Source organism: Apodemus sylvaticus, chromosome 2, assembly GCF_947179515.1.
Source record: "Apodemus sylvaticus chromosome 2, mApoSyl1.1, whole genome shotgun sequence".
Lineage (NCBI taxonomy): Eukaryota > Metazoa > Chordata > Mammalia > Rodentia > Muridae > Apodemus > Apodemus sylvaticus.
Window position 1 is genome coordinate 65,182,866 of NC_067473.1, and position 16,562 is coordinate 65,199,427.

General features: G+C 38.1%; 1 protein-coding gene and 1 pseudogene across 1 annotated transcript in view; both read left to right on the plus strand.

The window, feature by feature from the left end:
- The window catches only part of Mgam (maltase-glucoamylase), a 166,194-nt gene extending 161,493 nt beyond the window's left edge, over positions 1-4,701 (plus strand). The window contains exons 92-94 of the mRNA XM_052173524.1: positions 717-760; positions 1,331-1,501; positions 3,839-4,701. Coding sequence (XP_052029484.1) covers positions 717-760; positions 1,331-1,501; positions 3,839-3,913 — 290 coding nt within the window. The 3' untranslated portion in view covers positions 3,914-4,701. The remainder of the gene's footprint in view (positions 1-716; positions 761-1,330; positions 1,502-3,838) is intronic.
- A 978-nt stretch (positions 4,702-5,679) lies between these two features.
- Positions 5,680-7,366, plus strand: LOC127677881 (guanine nucleotide-binding protein-like 3; annotated as a pseudogene).
- Positions 7,367-16,562: the final 9,196 nt, after the last annotated feature.

A 16,562-nucleotide genomic window follows, 5' to 3' on the forward strand; every position in this document is an offset into this window, starting at 1 on the left:
GGTGTCTAATGAACACCCAAAATGCCACCAGAAGGGCATCTGAGAAACTGAAGTTTATTTTATTTCATTTATATTCACTTAAATTTCCATAGCTAAGTTTTATGGTGCCTTATGCTGTGGGCAGCACAGTTCTGAAAGAAGCCAGTGGTTCCCAGAGGAGTAAGAAGTAAATAAGAAAGAGCCCAACATTGCAGAGGCAGAGGGAGCCCTGAGAGGTGCTGCCTCCTGGCAAGTTGACTTTTCATTACCCCCACCACACAGCCAAACACCATGCTTTCCCAGAAAGTTTTATTTTTTTTAAGTATTCTCGAGATCACATTCAAAAGCACCCATTATCACTCAAGACAAAGCAAGGCAGAGGGTGCAGTGTATTTATATGTATGAATGTGTGTTTCTAGCAAAAAGAATCTGGAATTTCTGAAATGTCTAGGGAGATTTGGGACTAGTAGGTTGTAATAAAAATGACTTAAAGTGGGGCTGGGTGATGTTTATATGAGATGGCTCTCAGTCATGTGAATCTAAATATCTACACACATGCTCATTGGGGCTGGGTGTAGAACCTGACTAACTTCCATACAGAGAGCATCCATTGCGTAAGCAAACTTATCGTAATGAAGAAAAACAAAATCAAAAATAACCCCAACTCTCAGCTAGGAAAGTCAGCAGTTTGAAGCCTGTCACACAGTCTCAGCTCATATCTGACCCTTTGTTTGCAGATACAACTGAAAGGTACTACCTGGCCAGGATTTCTGTCAGCCAGGTGAGTGTAATTGACACTACAAGGGAATGTAGGCTTCCGCTGTCTTGGCAGAATAATGGATCTCATAAGGGTGCTATTTTATGTACTTTACAGATTTCATTATTGCTCATTTTTCCCTTCCTTCAAACCTCACGGGGGAGTATCTTCTGCTCCCTAGAAATGTTTGTGCCTAGTCATGTCTCCTCAGTGAACGTTTCTAATGCACCATTGCACAGCTGGGTAATCTTTCTGTGTAATCTAAACAGCCCTCCTTCCTGTGCTGTCTCTAAATTGCCTTCACATTCTGTAGCCTTTCCATGTGTATAATATATAGTTCCTGATACTTTAAACTTGTAAGTTACAGAGCTCAAGGCTATCCTTAAACTAGAATATTACCCTAGCTGATGCTTGCTATATAAAATGGACAAGGCAGAGCATCAGGGGACAGGGAACTGATGTCAATGACTTTTACTATCTGAGAAGATAAGATATTGACTCAGGCTGTCTCATAAATGACTTACATTTATGCCTAAAACAAAATTGAACTTATTTTGATATTTTTTCTTTTCTCTTTTATTTTCATTTTGGCAGAATACATTGCAGACACATGAAGTGTTTAACAATTACATCAGTGGCACAGCACCCTTGTATCTAGGCTACATTGAAATCTTGGGATTGAGCAGTCCTTCCATTACCAGTGCGAGGATCTCCTGGACAGGTGGTAATGAAGAAGTCATCCCCGACTACAACCCCACAACCCAGGTTTGTAATCATTGGAAAGTCCAGTAGTATTCCTCAAGCCTGGAATGCTTTGTGCGATGGCCCTCCAGCCACTGAGTTCAGTGTCAGCTGTAGACCGTGGAGATAAAACAAAGACATAGTTTGTCATTTGGAATTGAAAATCTGGTTGGTGACTTCCCACATCTAACATCTTGCCCGAAAGCCTTAGTAACACTTGTTCCTCATTCTGTTTCAGAGACCAAATTCTCAAATAGCCTGAACTACAATATTTTGTCAAATGTCAGGCATTATTGACTACCCTAAAAAGAGTTGGTTCTCTTCTAAAAATGCCAAAGAGAAGGAACAAAAGAAAGAAAGGAAGGAAGAAATAAAGAAAAGAGTAAGAAATAAAAAGAGAAAAGGAAAGAAATAAAAGAAAATGATAAAACAATGGAATACTTTTTCTTAATTATTTTTTTTCATTTAAATTTATGGAAACTCAGAAATTTTGAGAGGCATAGAGTTTTATCGCAATATTTTAAATGATATTACAGAGGAAAATGTTAGGTAGAGATACACAATTACTCTGTATCAAAGAAAATTTGAATATAAAGAGGTATTTATAATACCTTAACCTCATGAGTTGGAGATTCATATTTTTATTGGTTCTGTCAAAATCTTATACTATACACCCTTTCTCCCAACTTTTCACAAATCCACCTACCCTACCCTAACCATCCAACTTTTACATCTTATCTATGTCATACATGCATAATTTATGTATTATACATGTATGTATTATTTATGTATGTAGATATGTCTATGAATTTCTCGTCTATCATCCATCTATCAGCTATCTATCCCCTATCTCTATCTCCTTGTGAGTTTCATATTTTTTGAGCGTGCAGCCTTCTATTGGAGCATGGTAAACTTACCATTTTGTTAATGATCCTGCTCATCCCTCTTTCCTAACACCTCCACCTCCTCTACCTCCCTAGCCACCAAACTTCATGTTTTCTTTCTCATTCTTTTTTTAACCCATTGAGTCCAGTTTGTGTTGGCCAACTAGTATTAGGCATTGAGCTTGACCCAGCATGTGATCAATATACCTGGTGTCACTGCTAGATGTAATATAATACTTATTTTAAAAGATTTTCAATTGAGTTATATTCTACATAGAGTAAAATAAACAGATCTTAAGAGTGAAATAATTCTTACACTTTTGTCTGACACTTTCTCTCAGATCAGTAAACACATATTAAACATTAGTATTTTAACCCAGTCTTTTCTTGATCTTATTATAAAATCCTTCTTGAGGCACTTTGAATGGCTTGTAGTCTATACATTCACAGCACTAGTGTTAGCAATGATGTTTCCCACTGTGTAGACAACAGCAATCATTCTATGATGTATGCACAGCTTGCAGCAATTTAAAAATTGTTGATTACAGATATCCTATCATCCTACGAAAGTTAAAATTAGAAACTCAGAATGCTGGGGTAAATGGGATATGATATGTGCACAGCTTGCAGCAATTTAAAAATTGTTGATTACAGATATCCTATCATCCTATGAAAGTTAAAATTAGAAACTCAGAGTGCTGTGGTAAATGGGAACAGTTTTTCCCATGATGTTTCTCTCTCTCTCTCTCTCTCTCTCTCTCTCTCTCTCTCTCTCTCTCTCTCTCTCTCTCTCTCTCTCTCCCCCCCCCATCTCCCTCTCCCTCTCCCCCTCTCTCTCTCACTCTGTGTGTGTGTGTGTGTGTGTGTGTGTGCATGCACACATGTACTAAATGTGAACAATTTATGATTTCTTGGCTTAAGAAAAATATATTTCTTCAATTTTATAATTTTAAAATGTTTCCTTGTACTGTGATTATCTTGTCAAACACTTTTAACAAGATCTCTTAAAGAACTTTCCCCTATTCTGTTATAAGCTTGTTTATGGACAAGTTAAAACTTGCTCATATGGTGAGGTTTCTGTAAAGCATTTGCAGTAAGAAAGCAGAAATATTAGACTTCCCAGGCAGTGGGTGAGTGCTCTGATGAGAAAGTTTAGATTCCCCAGGCAATGAACAAGTGCTCTGAGGAGACAGCAGAAGATGAAGTAAAAGGGGAGTTAGCACCACTGCAGAAGAGAGGAAGGCAGGGTTCCCTTTCCAGCTTGCCTGTGCACTTGATCTCAGTGGTTGGGCATGAAATCATTCCTATCACAGAACAATCATTCCACTCTAAGGATTAGGAAACGTCCTCTTCAGCTGAAAATAAAATAGTTGGCACCAAGACTATGTGGCTCAGTCACTTGGACCTTGTATGTTAATGTACAGAAAAATTTAGATAACAAATGTTCAATACACTTCTTGTTTGTTTGTTCCAACAGATATTACGTGTCAACATAACCGACAAACGTATCAGCCTTCACAATTACCTATCACTGACATGGGACTCTTCATAAGTTTACATCAAGATACTATGAACAGTTTAAACTACGTATACTTCATAATGATATAATTATTGTATATCTTCAATTGTTTTATTCCAAGTATGACTAGTATATTTTATGGTTTTATTTTGTTATTTTTTGTGTGTATATGACTCCCAAAGATAATATCTCTAAAGTACCTACATAATTAGTGTGATATATATGGTTCATCATATGACATCCATTGAAAGCATGAAGATGAAAGTGATTCATGCTGAAGTGTGTGTGTGTGTGTGTGTGTGTGTGTGTGTGTGTGTAATAGGGGATTCAAATCCTAAAGATACAACATAAATCTTGTCATGGAAGCTCCTGTTTGAAGCTAAACAAAACCTTAAGAAGTATACAGAGGGACGTTCTGCAAGTTGCTATGGGGGAGGAGACCAAAATGCTGAGAGTATAATGGAGGAAGAAGGAAGAAAACAGAAAAGGAAAGAAGTAGGAAAGATGTGAGGCAAAAGTAGGTAACACCAAGAGTAGCTGTCATCCTATGGAGGGAGCCTTGCGGGGAAGGCAAAGGAGCAGTCAACTCACTGGAAGAACAGTGGGTTGGAGAAAGTATTAACATTCAGGAAGGCTATGGGAAGGAGATTTAAGTAGAGAGAGCTGAAGGAAGGAGTTGAAGGTACAAAATAAGTTGTTTTTATAGAAGTGTGCTTTAAAGTGTATAAATCTTAATTGTTGACCATATCTCATGTATATAACAACAGTTCAGGCAAACATCTATGATTTACATGCCACAGAAAAATAAAGCAATTAATTTGAAAGCCATTCTCGGTGTTGTAATGCTTGTTCTTGGGAACTCTGCGACGGCATCTGGCTTCCTGGTGTCCAGAAGACTGACCTGGGCTTGTCTCTCTCGTTTGCTGTGCCATCAGAGTCCCTGCAGTCTGGTACAGGAAGAGATTATAATTTTGAATATTCTACCTTCCCATACAACTTGGTAATGACTTTCTCACAAGCTATGAATATTGTTTAAGAACCACAGCACTTACTGTAGTTGGTAATATATCATCCATGAAAAAACTAAAACAGGAGCTACATCTGTATTGATTAAAGCACTAATTAAAATTTATATAAAGAAATGTGTAGCTGGACTGTCAAGATGACTCAGAGGGGTAAGACACTTGCCACATGGTCTGAATTCAGTCCTCAGAACCCATAAAGGTGGAAGGAATAAACAGACTCAGCAAAATCATCATCTAGCCTCCAAATGTATGGCAGGTCATGGCAAACATGACTTCCGAGAAAAATAATAAATAATAATGGAAAATTAAAATAAAAAGAAATATGTAGTATGCTCAATGGGATATTTAATTTTAGTGTCTTTTGAAAATATCATTTGTTTCTAATAGGTATGTAATCTTCCTCACATCTTCCCTTTTTACTGAAAAGCCATTTTGTTGCTGCTTGCATTCCCAAGTAACAGCATCTGCATTACACCAGGATATCATCCAGAATTAATATGATAACTACTAAAATGAGGCATCATACATGATGGCTGAGATAAACAGGGAACTAGTGAAATGTGGGCAGGTTTATTTAATTTAAAGGAAATTTAAAAGGAAATCAAAAACACTGATAACTCCCTATGATTAAAGAGGCTACGAGACCTTGGATCACTTAATTTATAAATATCCCATGTTGCCAATGAAAACGTGTTGTCTCAGTTTGCACGTGGCTCCCGAGAAGGTACGGTGTAAACTGAGACCTCTCCGGCTCCTGAAGCGTCTGCAGCCAGGATGAAGAGGCCAAAATTAAAGAAAGCAAGTAAACGTACGACCTGCCATAAGTGATATAAAATCCAAAAAAAAAAAAAAAGGTCCGAGAACATCATCGAAAATTAAGGAAGGAAGCTAAACGACGGGGCCGCAAGAAGCCTGAGAAGGGTCCGGGAGCTACGAATAGTGCTCCCTTTAAAGGGGCTCCTCTTCAGAAGCTGGGCTAAGGAAACAGCAGCTTGAATAAGTAAAACAGCAGCAGAAACTTGATAGACAAAAAGAGCAAGAATGGAACAGAAAACGTGACGTTAGCCCTGGTGAGGAGCAACCTCGTGTGGAAACTCAGGAGGAATCTGACGAACCCAAACGAAAGCAAATTGAAGCAGGCAAACAGAATCCTAAGAAGTCACATTGTCAGGAACTTAAAAAGGTACCTTAGTGATTGAAGCCTCAGACGCTGTGTTAGAAGTTTTGGATGCCAGAGATCCTCTTGGTTGCAGGTGTCTGCAAATAGAAGAATCTGTTATCCAGAGTGGATGTGAAAAGGTGGTACTTGTATTGAATAAGTCAGATCTAGTGCCAAAGGAGAATCTGGAGAACTGGCTAAATTATTTGAATAAAGAATTGCCAATGGTCGTGTTCAAAGTCTCAACAAACTTAAAGAAAAGAAAGACATTCAGGATAAAAAAGAAAAAAGTTGTTCCATTCCAAAGTAAAATCTGCTGTGGCAAGGAAGCCCTTTGGAAGCTTCTCGGAGGTTTTCAGCATTCCTGTGGAAAGGATATTCAGGTCGGAGTGATTGGTTTCCTAAATGTGGGGAAAAGCAGCATCATTAATAGCTCAAAACAAGAACGGATTTGCAATATTGGAGTTTCCATGGGACTTACAAGGAGCATGCAGATTGTCCCTTTAGACAAGCAGATCACACTCACAGATAGTCCAAGCTTTATTATCTCGCGGTGTAACTCCCTGGCGGCAATTGCCCTACGAAGTCCAGCGAGCATTGAAGTACTAAGACCACTGGAAGCTGCCGGTGCCATTCTGTCTCAGGCTGATCATCAACATGTGGTGTTAAAGTACACTGTCCCGGAGTATAAGAATTCTCTGGATTTTTTACTAAACTTGCTCAGAGAAGAGGTCTGCACCAAAAAGGTAGAAGCCCGAATGTCGAAAGTGCTGCTAAGCTGCTGTGGTCTGAGTGGACAGGTGCCTCGTTCGGTTACTATTGCTATTCCCCTGCATCCTGGAATGCTTCTCCGCATTTTAATGAGAATATTGCAGCAATCATGAAGAAAGACTTTAATCTAGAAGAACTAGAAAAGGAGAATGCACACAGCATACAAGTCCTCAAGGGCCCTCATTTAACTAATAGATTCCTTTTCTGGTCTTCGGGCCTGACAAATGGAATACCAGAAGAAAAGGACTTACCGGAAGAATTACCAAGACCAATAGAAGACAAACAGGATGGTGATGATCAAGAAAATGGTAGTGATGAAAAACATGTAATAAGAAGGAACCCCTGTACAGTTCAGGCAGAGATCTCAGATGTGGCCCCTGTAGAAGACACCAGGGAGATGTCACCTGGGCAATCAACAGCAAGCAAACCATGTGACAGATCACTTTGAAAAAAATAACTGAAGAGGATGATGTCTGTGACTTTACCACAGATTATATTAAACGCAGAGACATTAAAATGGTCTCTGTGTAACAGTGTTCTAGTTGGTTTGCTGTATAATATAAACTGTAAATATTGTAAATATGTATCATAAATTAAAAACAAAATGCAATTGTTTAAAGAAAAAAAGAAAATGTTTTGTCTCTAGTTGTCCTTAGTGAGGAGTTTCCTGATTGGATGATACTCAGTACATGCGAGCTTATGAGGCATGTGGATGGTGGGAGCATTTGCAGTGTCAAGGGTCTCACTGATGACCTATGGGATGCTTCCTAATGTGTTAAAACACTGGAAGAATGTTTTTAAATGCATATGATAAAATGTCAACTACCACAAAAAAAAACCACTACAAAAAATGTCCAGAATATTCTAAGTGCCAGTGTCTTCTGTCTCTTGAATTCTTTAAATATTGTACTTAAGGTATACAACATAATATTTTGAGTACAATATAAAATAGCTAAATAAAGAATAGATGTCACAATGTCATACCTTTATCACTCTTTGTGGTGACAATACTAGAAATCTGTGCTCAGAAATGCTTAGGCATAAAATGTGTTTTTGATCTTCAGTAATCTCTGCTCAAGGACAAGGAAAGTTCTCTCAAATTAGGGTGTTCTTAGCAGCTCTGTGAAATATCAGAGAAGAAGCTAGGTCTGTGATCTCCTTGGTTTCTGACTAGGGAAGAGCTGCGTATCTCTCAGTGGACTCAGCCTCCCAAATGCAGGGGTTAAGCTCACTAGTTAGACATTTTATACTACTTCCATTTAAGTGAGGAACAATCTCTATATGGAGTCAGGAGACTTGGTTAAATTACTTTGTCTCTCCAGGATAAAGTCTTAAATTTTCAAAATGGTGGTGATACCTGTGGAGTTGTAAAACATTACTTTTAGTTCCTTAAGCTGGCATCACAATAGATTCTGATTTTTTCATTCCCTACTCATTTGAATAATGAAAAATATATATGCATAAGTGTTTTTGCACAATATTTTTTGATATTTTGAAATTTCACATCATGGGTGCCAAGCACAGTCTTCCCAATTCTCCTGGGTCTGCTCCCCAGTTCTCCCTCACAAAAAAAGAAGAAAAAGAAAAACCAAACAACCAAACAACCAAGCAAACAAACTGAAAAACAAGTCCAAATTGTGTTGCGCATAGGAGGGTAGTCAAACTCCTGCTGGCCAGACCCTTAAAGAAAACTGAGTCCCCTCACCCCAATTACTGACAGAGGCTATCAGTTGTGGAAGGCTACACCTCAGCATTCTCATCACAATTTTTAAGAGTTCTCTTTAGTGATTTTCTGTCTAGGTTGTTACCTTTTTAGGAGGTGGTGAGGTGGAATAGGGGCAGGGTTGTTACAGAAGCCTTGCATGCCCCTTTTTCTCAACTGTCAGTCTGAAGTCATCGATACCATGGCAAAACTCACTCCCTTGCCCTTTCCAGACAGTGGGATCATGGGATATGGACTTTGAACCTGATTTATGGAGACAGCATGGACCACAGACATTCATCCACATGGTCTTCGATGTCTGCATGTGCCATGGATCTCAGCATAGTCTCAGGTTACAGTACATGGGCATCAATACAGCCCTTTACTGTAATAAGAATGTGGGCCCAGACATAGCCTCCAGCTACACCACGGAGCTGGACATCAATATAACCTCAGGTGGTGGCTCAGACCAAGGACATCTATATGGCCTTTGGTGGAGCCTCATGCCACGGGCATCAACATGTCTCCTGGCTGCTATAGAATTTCAACATTCATATTAACTCCAGGGTTCAACACAGTCTGGAGCAGCAGAACACAGATACCAAAGTGGCCTACAGAGGCAGCACAGACCATAGAGGACTTTTGAGGAGATCTAATCCAGAAAATGTCCTGTTCATCTTTTTGGATATCTTGTCAATGGTCAAAACTGGGGCTGAGCGACATGTGACACCATCCTGTTGGCCCAACTAGGCAACATTTTCCCCATCAACAGACTTCTCTTATACCTATCACCAAAGTCAAGTCCCTAGCTTTGCCTTCACTGCTCATCCACTGTTCTACTCTTCTATCTATCCCACCTCTTTATCAAATATTTGTCCTAGTGGAATTTTAAACTGCAGTGTCAATCTATATTGAAGAATGGGATCCTTTGCACGCTTCAGAAGTTCACAGATGAGGTAGATACTGGGGTGGACAGATTCAAAGTGCTGGGTCAGGGCTCAGATGATAGCTAAGTTAGTCAGCTAGTTGTGGGCCCATGGGCCTGTCTTCTACCAAAGTCCCCTATCCATAAGTATTTATCTCAGTTAGTTTTCAATTGCTGTGACAAAACACCACTTCCAAGGAAACTTACAGAAGAAATAATTTAATAGGGATTGCAGTTCTATAGAGTAAGAGAACAAGAAATGGCATGGGCTTTTGAAGATTCAATCCCAGTGATCACCTCCTCTAATAAAGGCACACCTCTTAATCTTCCCAAACTTTTCCATCATCTGGGGAGAAAGCATTCAAACATAAAAGACTTTGGTGGCCATTCCAATTCAAACCACCACAACATATATTTATATAGCTTTGCTTATGTCACTATATATTCACAGGTCGTGAATTCTCAATCAGTTTGGAATTAGGAATTACATTTCTAAAAATTATTAATACTGTCAAAAAATTCATTCATGAGTATTCTGCTAGCAGTCTTCAGATGAAGTAGAACTCTCATTTCCTGCACCATACCTGCCTGGATGCTGCCATGTTCCCACCTTGTTGATAATAGACGGAATCTCTGACCCTGTAAGCCAGCCCAAATTAAATGTGGTCCTTATAAGAGTTGCCTTGGTTGACCATTTGTACCAGGGAGCCCTGGGAAACTCCACAGCCTTCTGTGCATAGCCTGCAAGGAGAGAGTGATCTCCCAGCAGCACTCCTGGGAGACAGAAGAGAGATCTCTACCTTCTCTCTGCAGGGGACCAGTTAGGAGCACACAGGGCACAAGATCAGTGGAGCAGCTGGGACTGAAGTCTTCCTGCAGCAGTTTACACCAGGGAGCCAGGAGACTCCACAGCCTTCTGTGCATAGCCCACCTGGAGAGACAGATCTCCCAGCAGTGCTTTCAGTTTTGAGCTCAGAGGAGTAGGACACAGGCTTACAGGCCCATAGGAGGAATAAACTCCAGCCAGAGACAATACCAACTAGCACCAGAGATAACCAGACAGTGAAAGGCAAGCACAAGAACCCTACCAACAGAAACCAAAGCCACATGGCAACATCAGAACCATGAACCACAGCAAGTCCTGGATACCCCAACACACTGGAAAAGCAAGAGTTGGATTTAAAATCGTATCATAACTGCCTTAAAGAAATACAAGGGAATATTGGTCAACAGGTAAAAGCCCTTAAAGAGGAAACACAAAAATCTCATAAAGAAATACAGGAGATCATGTGTCAACAGGCAGAAGCCCTTAAAGAAGAAACACAAAAATCCCTTAAAGAATTACAGGAAAATACAAACAATCAAGTGAAGGAACTGAACAAAACCATCCAAGATCTAAAAGTGGAAGTAGAAACAATAAAGAAATTACAAGACATCTCTGGAGATAGAAAACCTTGGAAAGAATTCAGGAGTCATAGATGCAAGCATCAACAACAGAATACAAGAGATAGAAGAAAGAACCTCAGGTGCTGAAGATCCCATAGAAAACTTTGAATCAACAGTCAAAGAAAAATGCAAAATGTATAAAGCTGTTAACCCAATACATCCAGGAATCCCAGGACACAATGAGAAGACCAAACCTAAGGATTATAGGTATAGAGGAGAGTAAGGCTTTACATCTTAAGGGCTCAGTAAATATCTTCAACAAAATTGTAGAAGAAAACTTCCCTAACCTAGAGAAAGAGATGCCCATGAACATACAAGAAGCCTTCAGAATTCCAGACAGACTGGACCAGAACAGAAAGTCCTCCCAGCACTTAATAATCAAAACACCAAATTCACTAAACAAAGAAAGAATATAAAAAGCAGTAAGGGCAAAAGGCAAGTAACTTATAAAGGCAGACCTAACAGAATTACATCAGACTTCTCACCAGAGACGATGAAAGCTAGAAGATCCTGGGCAGACCTCATACAGACCCTAAGAGAACATAAATGCCAGCCTAGGCTACTATACCCAGTAAAACTCTCATTCATCATAGATGGAGAAACCAAGATATTCCATGATAAAACCAAATTTACACAATATCTGTCTACAAATCCAGCCCTACAAAGGATAATTGATGGAAAATGCCAACACAAGGAGGGAAACTACACCCTTTAAAAAGCAAGAAAGTAATCTTCTTCCAACAAACCACACAAACATAAAAATAACATCAAAAATAACAGGAAGCAACAATCACTATTCCTTAATATTTCGTAACAGCAATGGACTCAACTCCCAATAAAAAAAGACATAAACTAATGAAATATTTCTCATGTAAATCTTCAATTTTATCAGAAAATGTTTGTAATTCCCCTTTTAATTAATTTTTTATCTGCATTATTTTTCATGATAATGTTCAATTTTAATGTCTTTCTATATATTTCCTCTATTTTATCAGAAATGTTTTCAATGTAAATCTTTGACTTTATCACAAATGTTTAAATTCCTCCTTCAATTAATTTAGAGTTTTTATATCTACCATTTTAAATGTAAAATTTTCCATGAAATAGTCAATTTTAATGTGTTTTTCTATATATTTCTTGAATTTTACCAGAAATATTTTCCACGTAAATCTTCAATTTTATCTGAAAATGTTTATAATTCCACCTTCAATCAACTTAGAATCATCTTTATGCCTATCATTTTAACTGTATAATTTCCTTGATAATATTTAATTCTAACATGTTTTTCTATATATTCCTTCAATTTTATCAGAAATATTTTCCATGTAAATCTTCAAGTTTATCAGAAAATGCCTATAATTACACTTTCAATCAACTTAGGAATACTTTTATGCCTATCATTATTATATCTATATAAATTTTCCCATGATAATCTTAAATTCTAACATGCCTTTCTACATTTTTCTACAATTTCATCAGAAAATTTTTCCACGTAAATCTTCAATTCTATCATAAAATGTTTCTATTCCATATTTCAATTAATTTAGCAATGTTTTACATCTACCACTTTACTCTTTGATTTTCCATGAAAATTGTCAATTTTAATGTGTTTATCTGAAATATTTTCCATGTAAATCTTTAATTTTATCACAAAGTGTTTTCACTTCCCGTTTCAATAAAAAATCATTCACTAGATTACATATGTATATATAAATAATATATTATATATATATAATTATATATATATATATATATATACACATAATGTCTTCAATGAGGCATGGGAATGTGAGCAATAGAAGGATAACAGGGTGGGAATATTAGATACTAACGTATATGTAAGTGAGAGGGAGAAGTGTATATATATATATATATATATATATATATGTTAAAGTGAAACTCACTACATGTATATGAAGAAAGATGTCACAGTGAAACCTGAAACCCCCAATTTGTGTGTGTGTATATATATATATATATATATATATATATATATATATATATATACAGAGACATATGAAGATGTCATGGTAAAATATATGAATATCTGAAGATGACTCAGTGAAACCTATTATGTTATAGAATAAGTGTATTTTAACAAAAAAATATTTTTACCAATAAAATACTTAGAAGAGTGTCATGATTTTATACTTTTGCAAATCTCTTCAAAATCTAGTGCAATAGATGGGTTCTCATACTGCAATTCTAAAGTTTTATATCACATGATAAGTCCTATGAAGACAATGTGGGTATATGAAGATCAGTATATTATCTTCTTTCATGTACCATGACCAGACTGCTTGAAAAAAAACAATGGAAGGAAAGGTTTATTGTAGCTCAGTATTGCTGGGATCTGGGTAGGGAAAGGCATAACAAAGTCATGCCAGTGTGAGCAGGAAGAGACATCATGTGGGAGAGTGTACAGGCTGGTAGTGTGCATCACACTCAAATGTCTGCCTACCCTGACCAATTCTCATCAGCCTACCCCAACTTGCAAAGGCTCCATGGTCCTCAAATTATTTCCACAAGCCTCGGACTGGGGATTCAAACCATGAGTCGTTTAGGGCCAATAGAGATGTGAAGCATAACAGACATTCAAAAAGAAAAAACATTTTCTTGATATCTTTATGAAAACAATTTGCCTCAAATTCATCTTGAAAATGTCTCAGGAACCCCAGAGTTTGACTTGAGAACTAGCTCTAGTAGAGCTCTGGCCACCTGAGGCTATCCCAGGGCACCCTGACCCATGAACTTCCTCTTTCAGTTACTGGTCAGCTAGTAAGCAACAGGATCTTACTTTCTGGCCTATTTCCTCTCCAAATCCTAAGATTTTAGTTTACCATTTACTTATTTCTTTATTTTTAAAATAACTCTCTTAGTTTCTTTTTGTATTACTGTGATAAAATTCTCTGACAAAATCAACTTAAGGAAGGATTTGTTTTGGCTACAGTTCATCAAGGAAGGGCAAAGTGACAAGATCGTAACGGAGCCAGTCCCCTAGCGTACACAGTCAGGAAGCTGAGAATAATAAGAACTTGTATTTAACTATCTTCCCCCTCCTCCCGTTGTTTATAGGGAACAGAATCCAAGCCTAAGGAATGATGCCTTTCGCTTTTAGTGTGGACTTTCCAACCAAACTAACACAACCAATATAATTCCCCAGAGTCATGATTATAGCCTTAGGAATTACTCAGTCACTCACAGAATTGCCTGGATGTTTGTCTCCTTGTCTCCACTATACATTTGGCCAAGTTGACAATCACCATGGTCACAATGTTTGTCAAAATAAAAAAATAATAAATTCTAAACTTTTTCACTTCCAGAAGAAATTTATTCCTTCTTTTACTAATGTTACTAATGTTACATTTAAGGCCTTATGTACCAACAAACCAAGGTGGTGTTCTCCTTGGCAGATATGATCCATCTCACCAACACTCATTACTCTTGTCTTTCCAGCTGAATTACTGAGAGATTGGCATTGGCTTTGTGGGGTTGATGCATTTCTGACCTGATTCCAACCCCCAGCTGACTCTATAAACTGCTTGATTCGTGCCCAAAGCTGACTTCTCTCTGGCTTGCCAACTGACAATAGTGAGATGCCAAATTCCATTCTTGTCTCTTCCCTACAAAATGTTCTAATAGTTTTTCATGAATCAACTCAGTATATGATCCAATGTCTGCTAGCTGCTAATTATCAAACTGAAAGGTGAATTTAGTTCATTTGTTATTTGTAAGTACATTTTAGATTAGCGTGGGCTTGTGTGTCACCATGTCAACATGAATAATGTTAATGAGGAGTTAAGGAACAATCATAAAAATAGCAGGAATTTTGGTAACAATCACTCTTTGGCCAATGTATCTTCCCAATTTGAAATGAGGTGTAGGTATGTTTTCCCTCTAACAAAGGCTATCTTATACTGAAACAAGTATAAGATAAATGTCTTCCTTCTTGATGCAAAATTCTTAAGGTGAGAAATTCTTTGAGCATAGGAACAATTTTTAAAGGTTCTGAGCCATTGCAGGTATGAGAAGTATCCACCAGAGGTGTTTTACCTACCACTTCATGGTTATTTAGTGTTTTGATCATTTAGCATGATTAGGAAGTAGGGGAAAGCTGGGCAGGTGGCTCAGTTGTTAAGAGCACTTGTTGCTCTGGTGGAGGATCTAGGTTTGGTTGTCATCACCCATAGAGTGGCTAGCAAACATCTACACATAGCTTTAGGGGAAGTGACACCTGTTCTGTCCTCTGTGTCAGTAGTTCTCAATCTCTGGGTTAAGAACACTTCGGAGGAGGGATGAAGGACCCTTTCACAGGAGTTGCCTAAGGCCATTGGAAAATGCAGATATTTATATTATGATTTATAATAGTAGCAAAATTACAGTTATGAAGTAACAATGAAAATAATTTTATGTTTGGGGGGGTCACCAAAAATGAGGAACTAAATTAAAGGGTTGCAATATCAGGAAGGTTACGAACCCATGGCTCTATGTGAGCCTAGCACATGCTAAGTACACATACATGCATGCAGACAAAACAGTCATAGACATAAAATGAATAAATCTGCAAAAATTTAAATAATTTGGAGAAAGCAAATTTGATTTAATGATTCAATGAAAGACTGAATGCAAACAAACTTTGGGAGACAAAAGTAAAGACAGAGACAATGTGACATAGCATAAGCAATTTATTTTATTTTTGCTTCGTCAACTGATGGCTTGATATTAACAAAAAACTATTATAAATAGGGCTGCTATGAACATAGTGGAGCATGTCTTTATTACATGCTAGAGAATCATCTAGGTATATGCCCAGGAGTGGTATAACAGGGTCCTCCGGTAGTATCTTGCCCAGTTTTCTAAGGAACTGCCAAACAATTTTCCAGAGTGGTTGTACCAATTTGCAATCCCTATTCAGAAAATGTGGTGTGTGTACACAATGGAATACTACTCAGCTATTAAAAACAATGAGTTCATAAAATTCTTAGGCAAATGGGTGAAACTGGAAAATATCATCCTAAGTGAGGTAACCCAATCACAAAAGAACACTCATGGTATGCACTCACTGATAAGTGGATATTAGCCCAGAAGCTTGGAATACCCAAAACACAATTCACATATCAAATGATGTCCAAGAAGAAGGAAGCACAAAGTATGGATACTCTGGTCCTTCTTAGAAGGAGGAACAAAATACTCATAGAAGGAGATACAGAGACAAAGTGTGGAGCAGAGTCTGAGGGAAAGACCATCCAGAGACTACCCCACCTAGAGATCCATCCCATATACAAAACCCAGACATTATTATTGATGCCCACAAGTTCTTGCTGACAGGTGCCAGATATAGGTGTCACATGGGAGACTCTGCTAGTGCATGACAAATACAGAGGGGGACACTCAGCTAGTCATTAAACTGAGCACAGGGTCCCCAATAGGGGAGCTAGAGAAAGGACCCAAGGAGCTGAAGGGGTTTACAGCTCCATAGGAGGAACAATGATAGGGGTCACTCAGTACTCCCAGAGCTCCCAGGGACAAAACCATCAACCAAGAGTACACGTGGAGTTACCCATGGCTCCAGACACATAGGCAGCAGAGGATGGCCTTGTTAGATACCAAAGGGAGGAGAGGCCCCTGGTCCTGGAAAGGCTCACTGCAGCAGT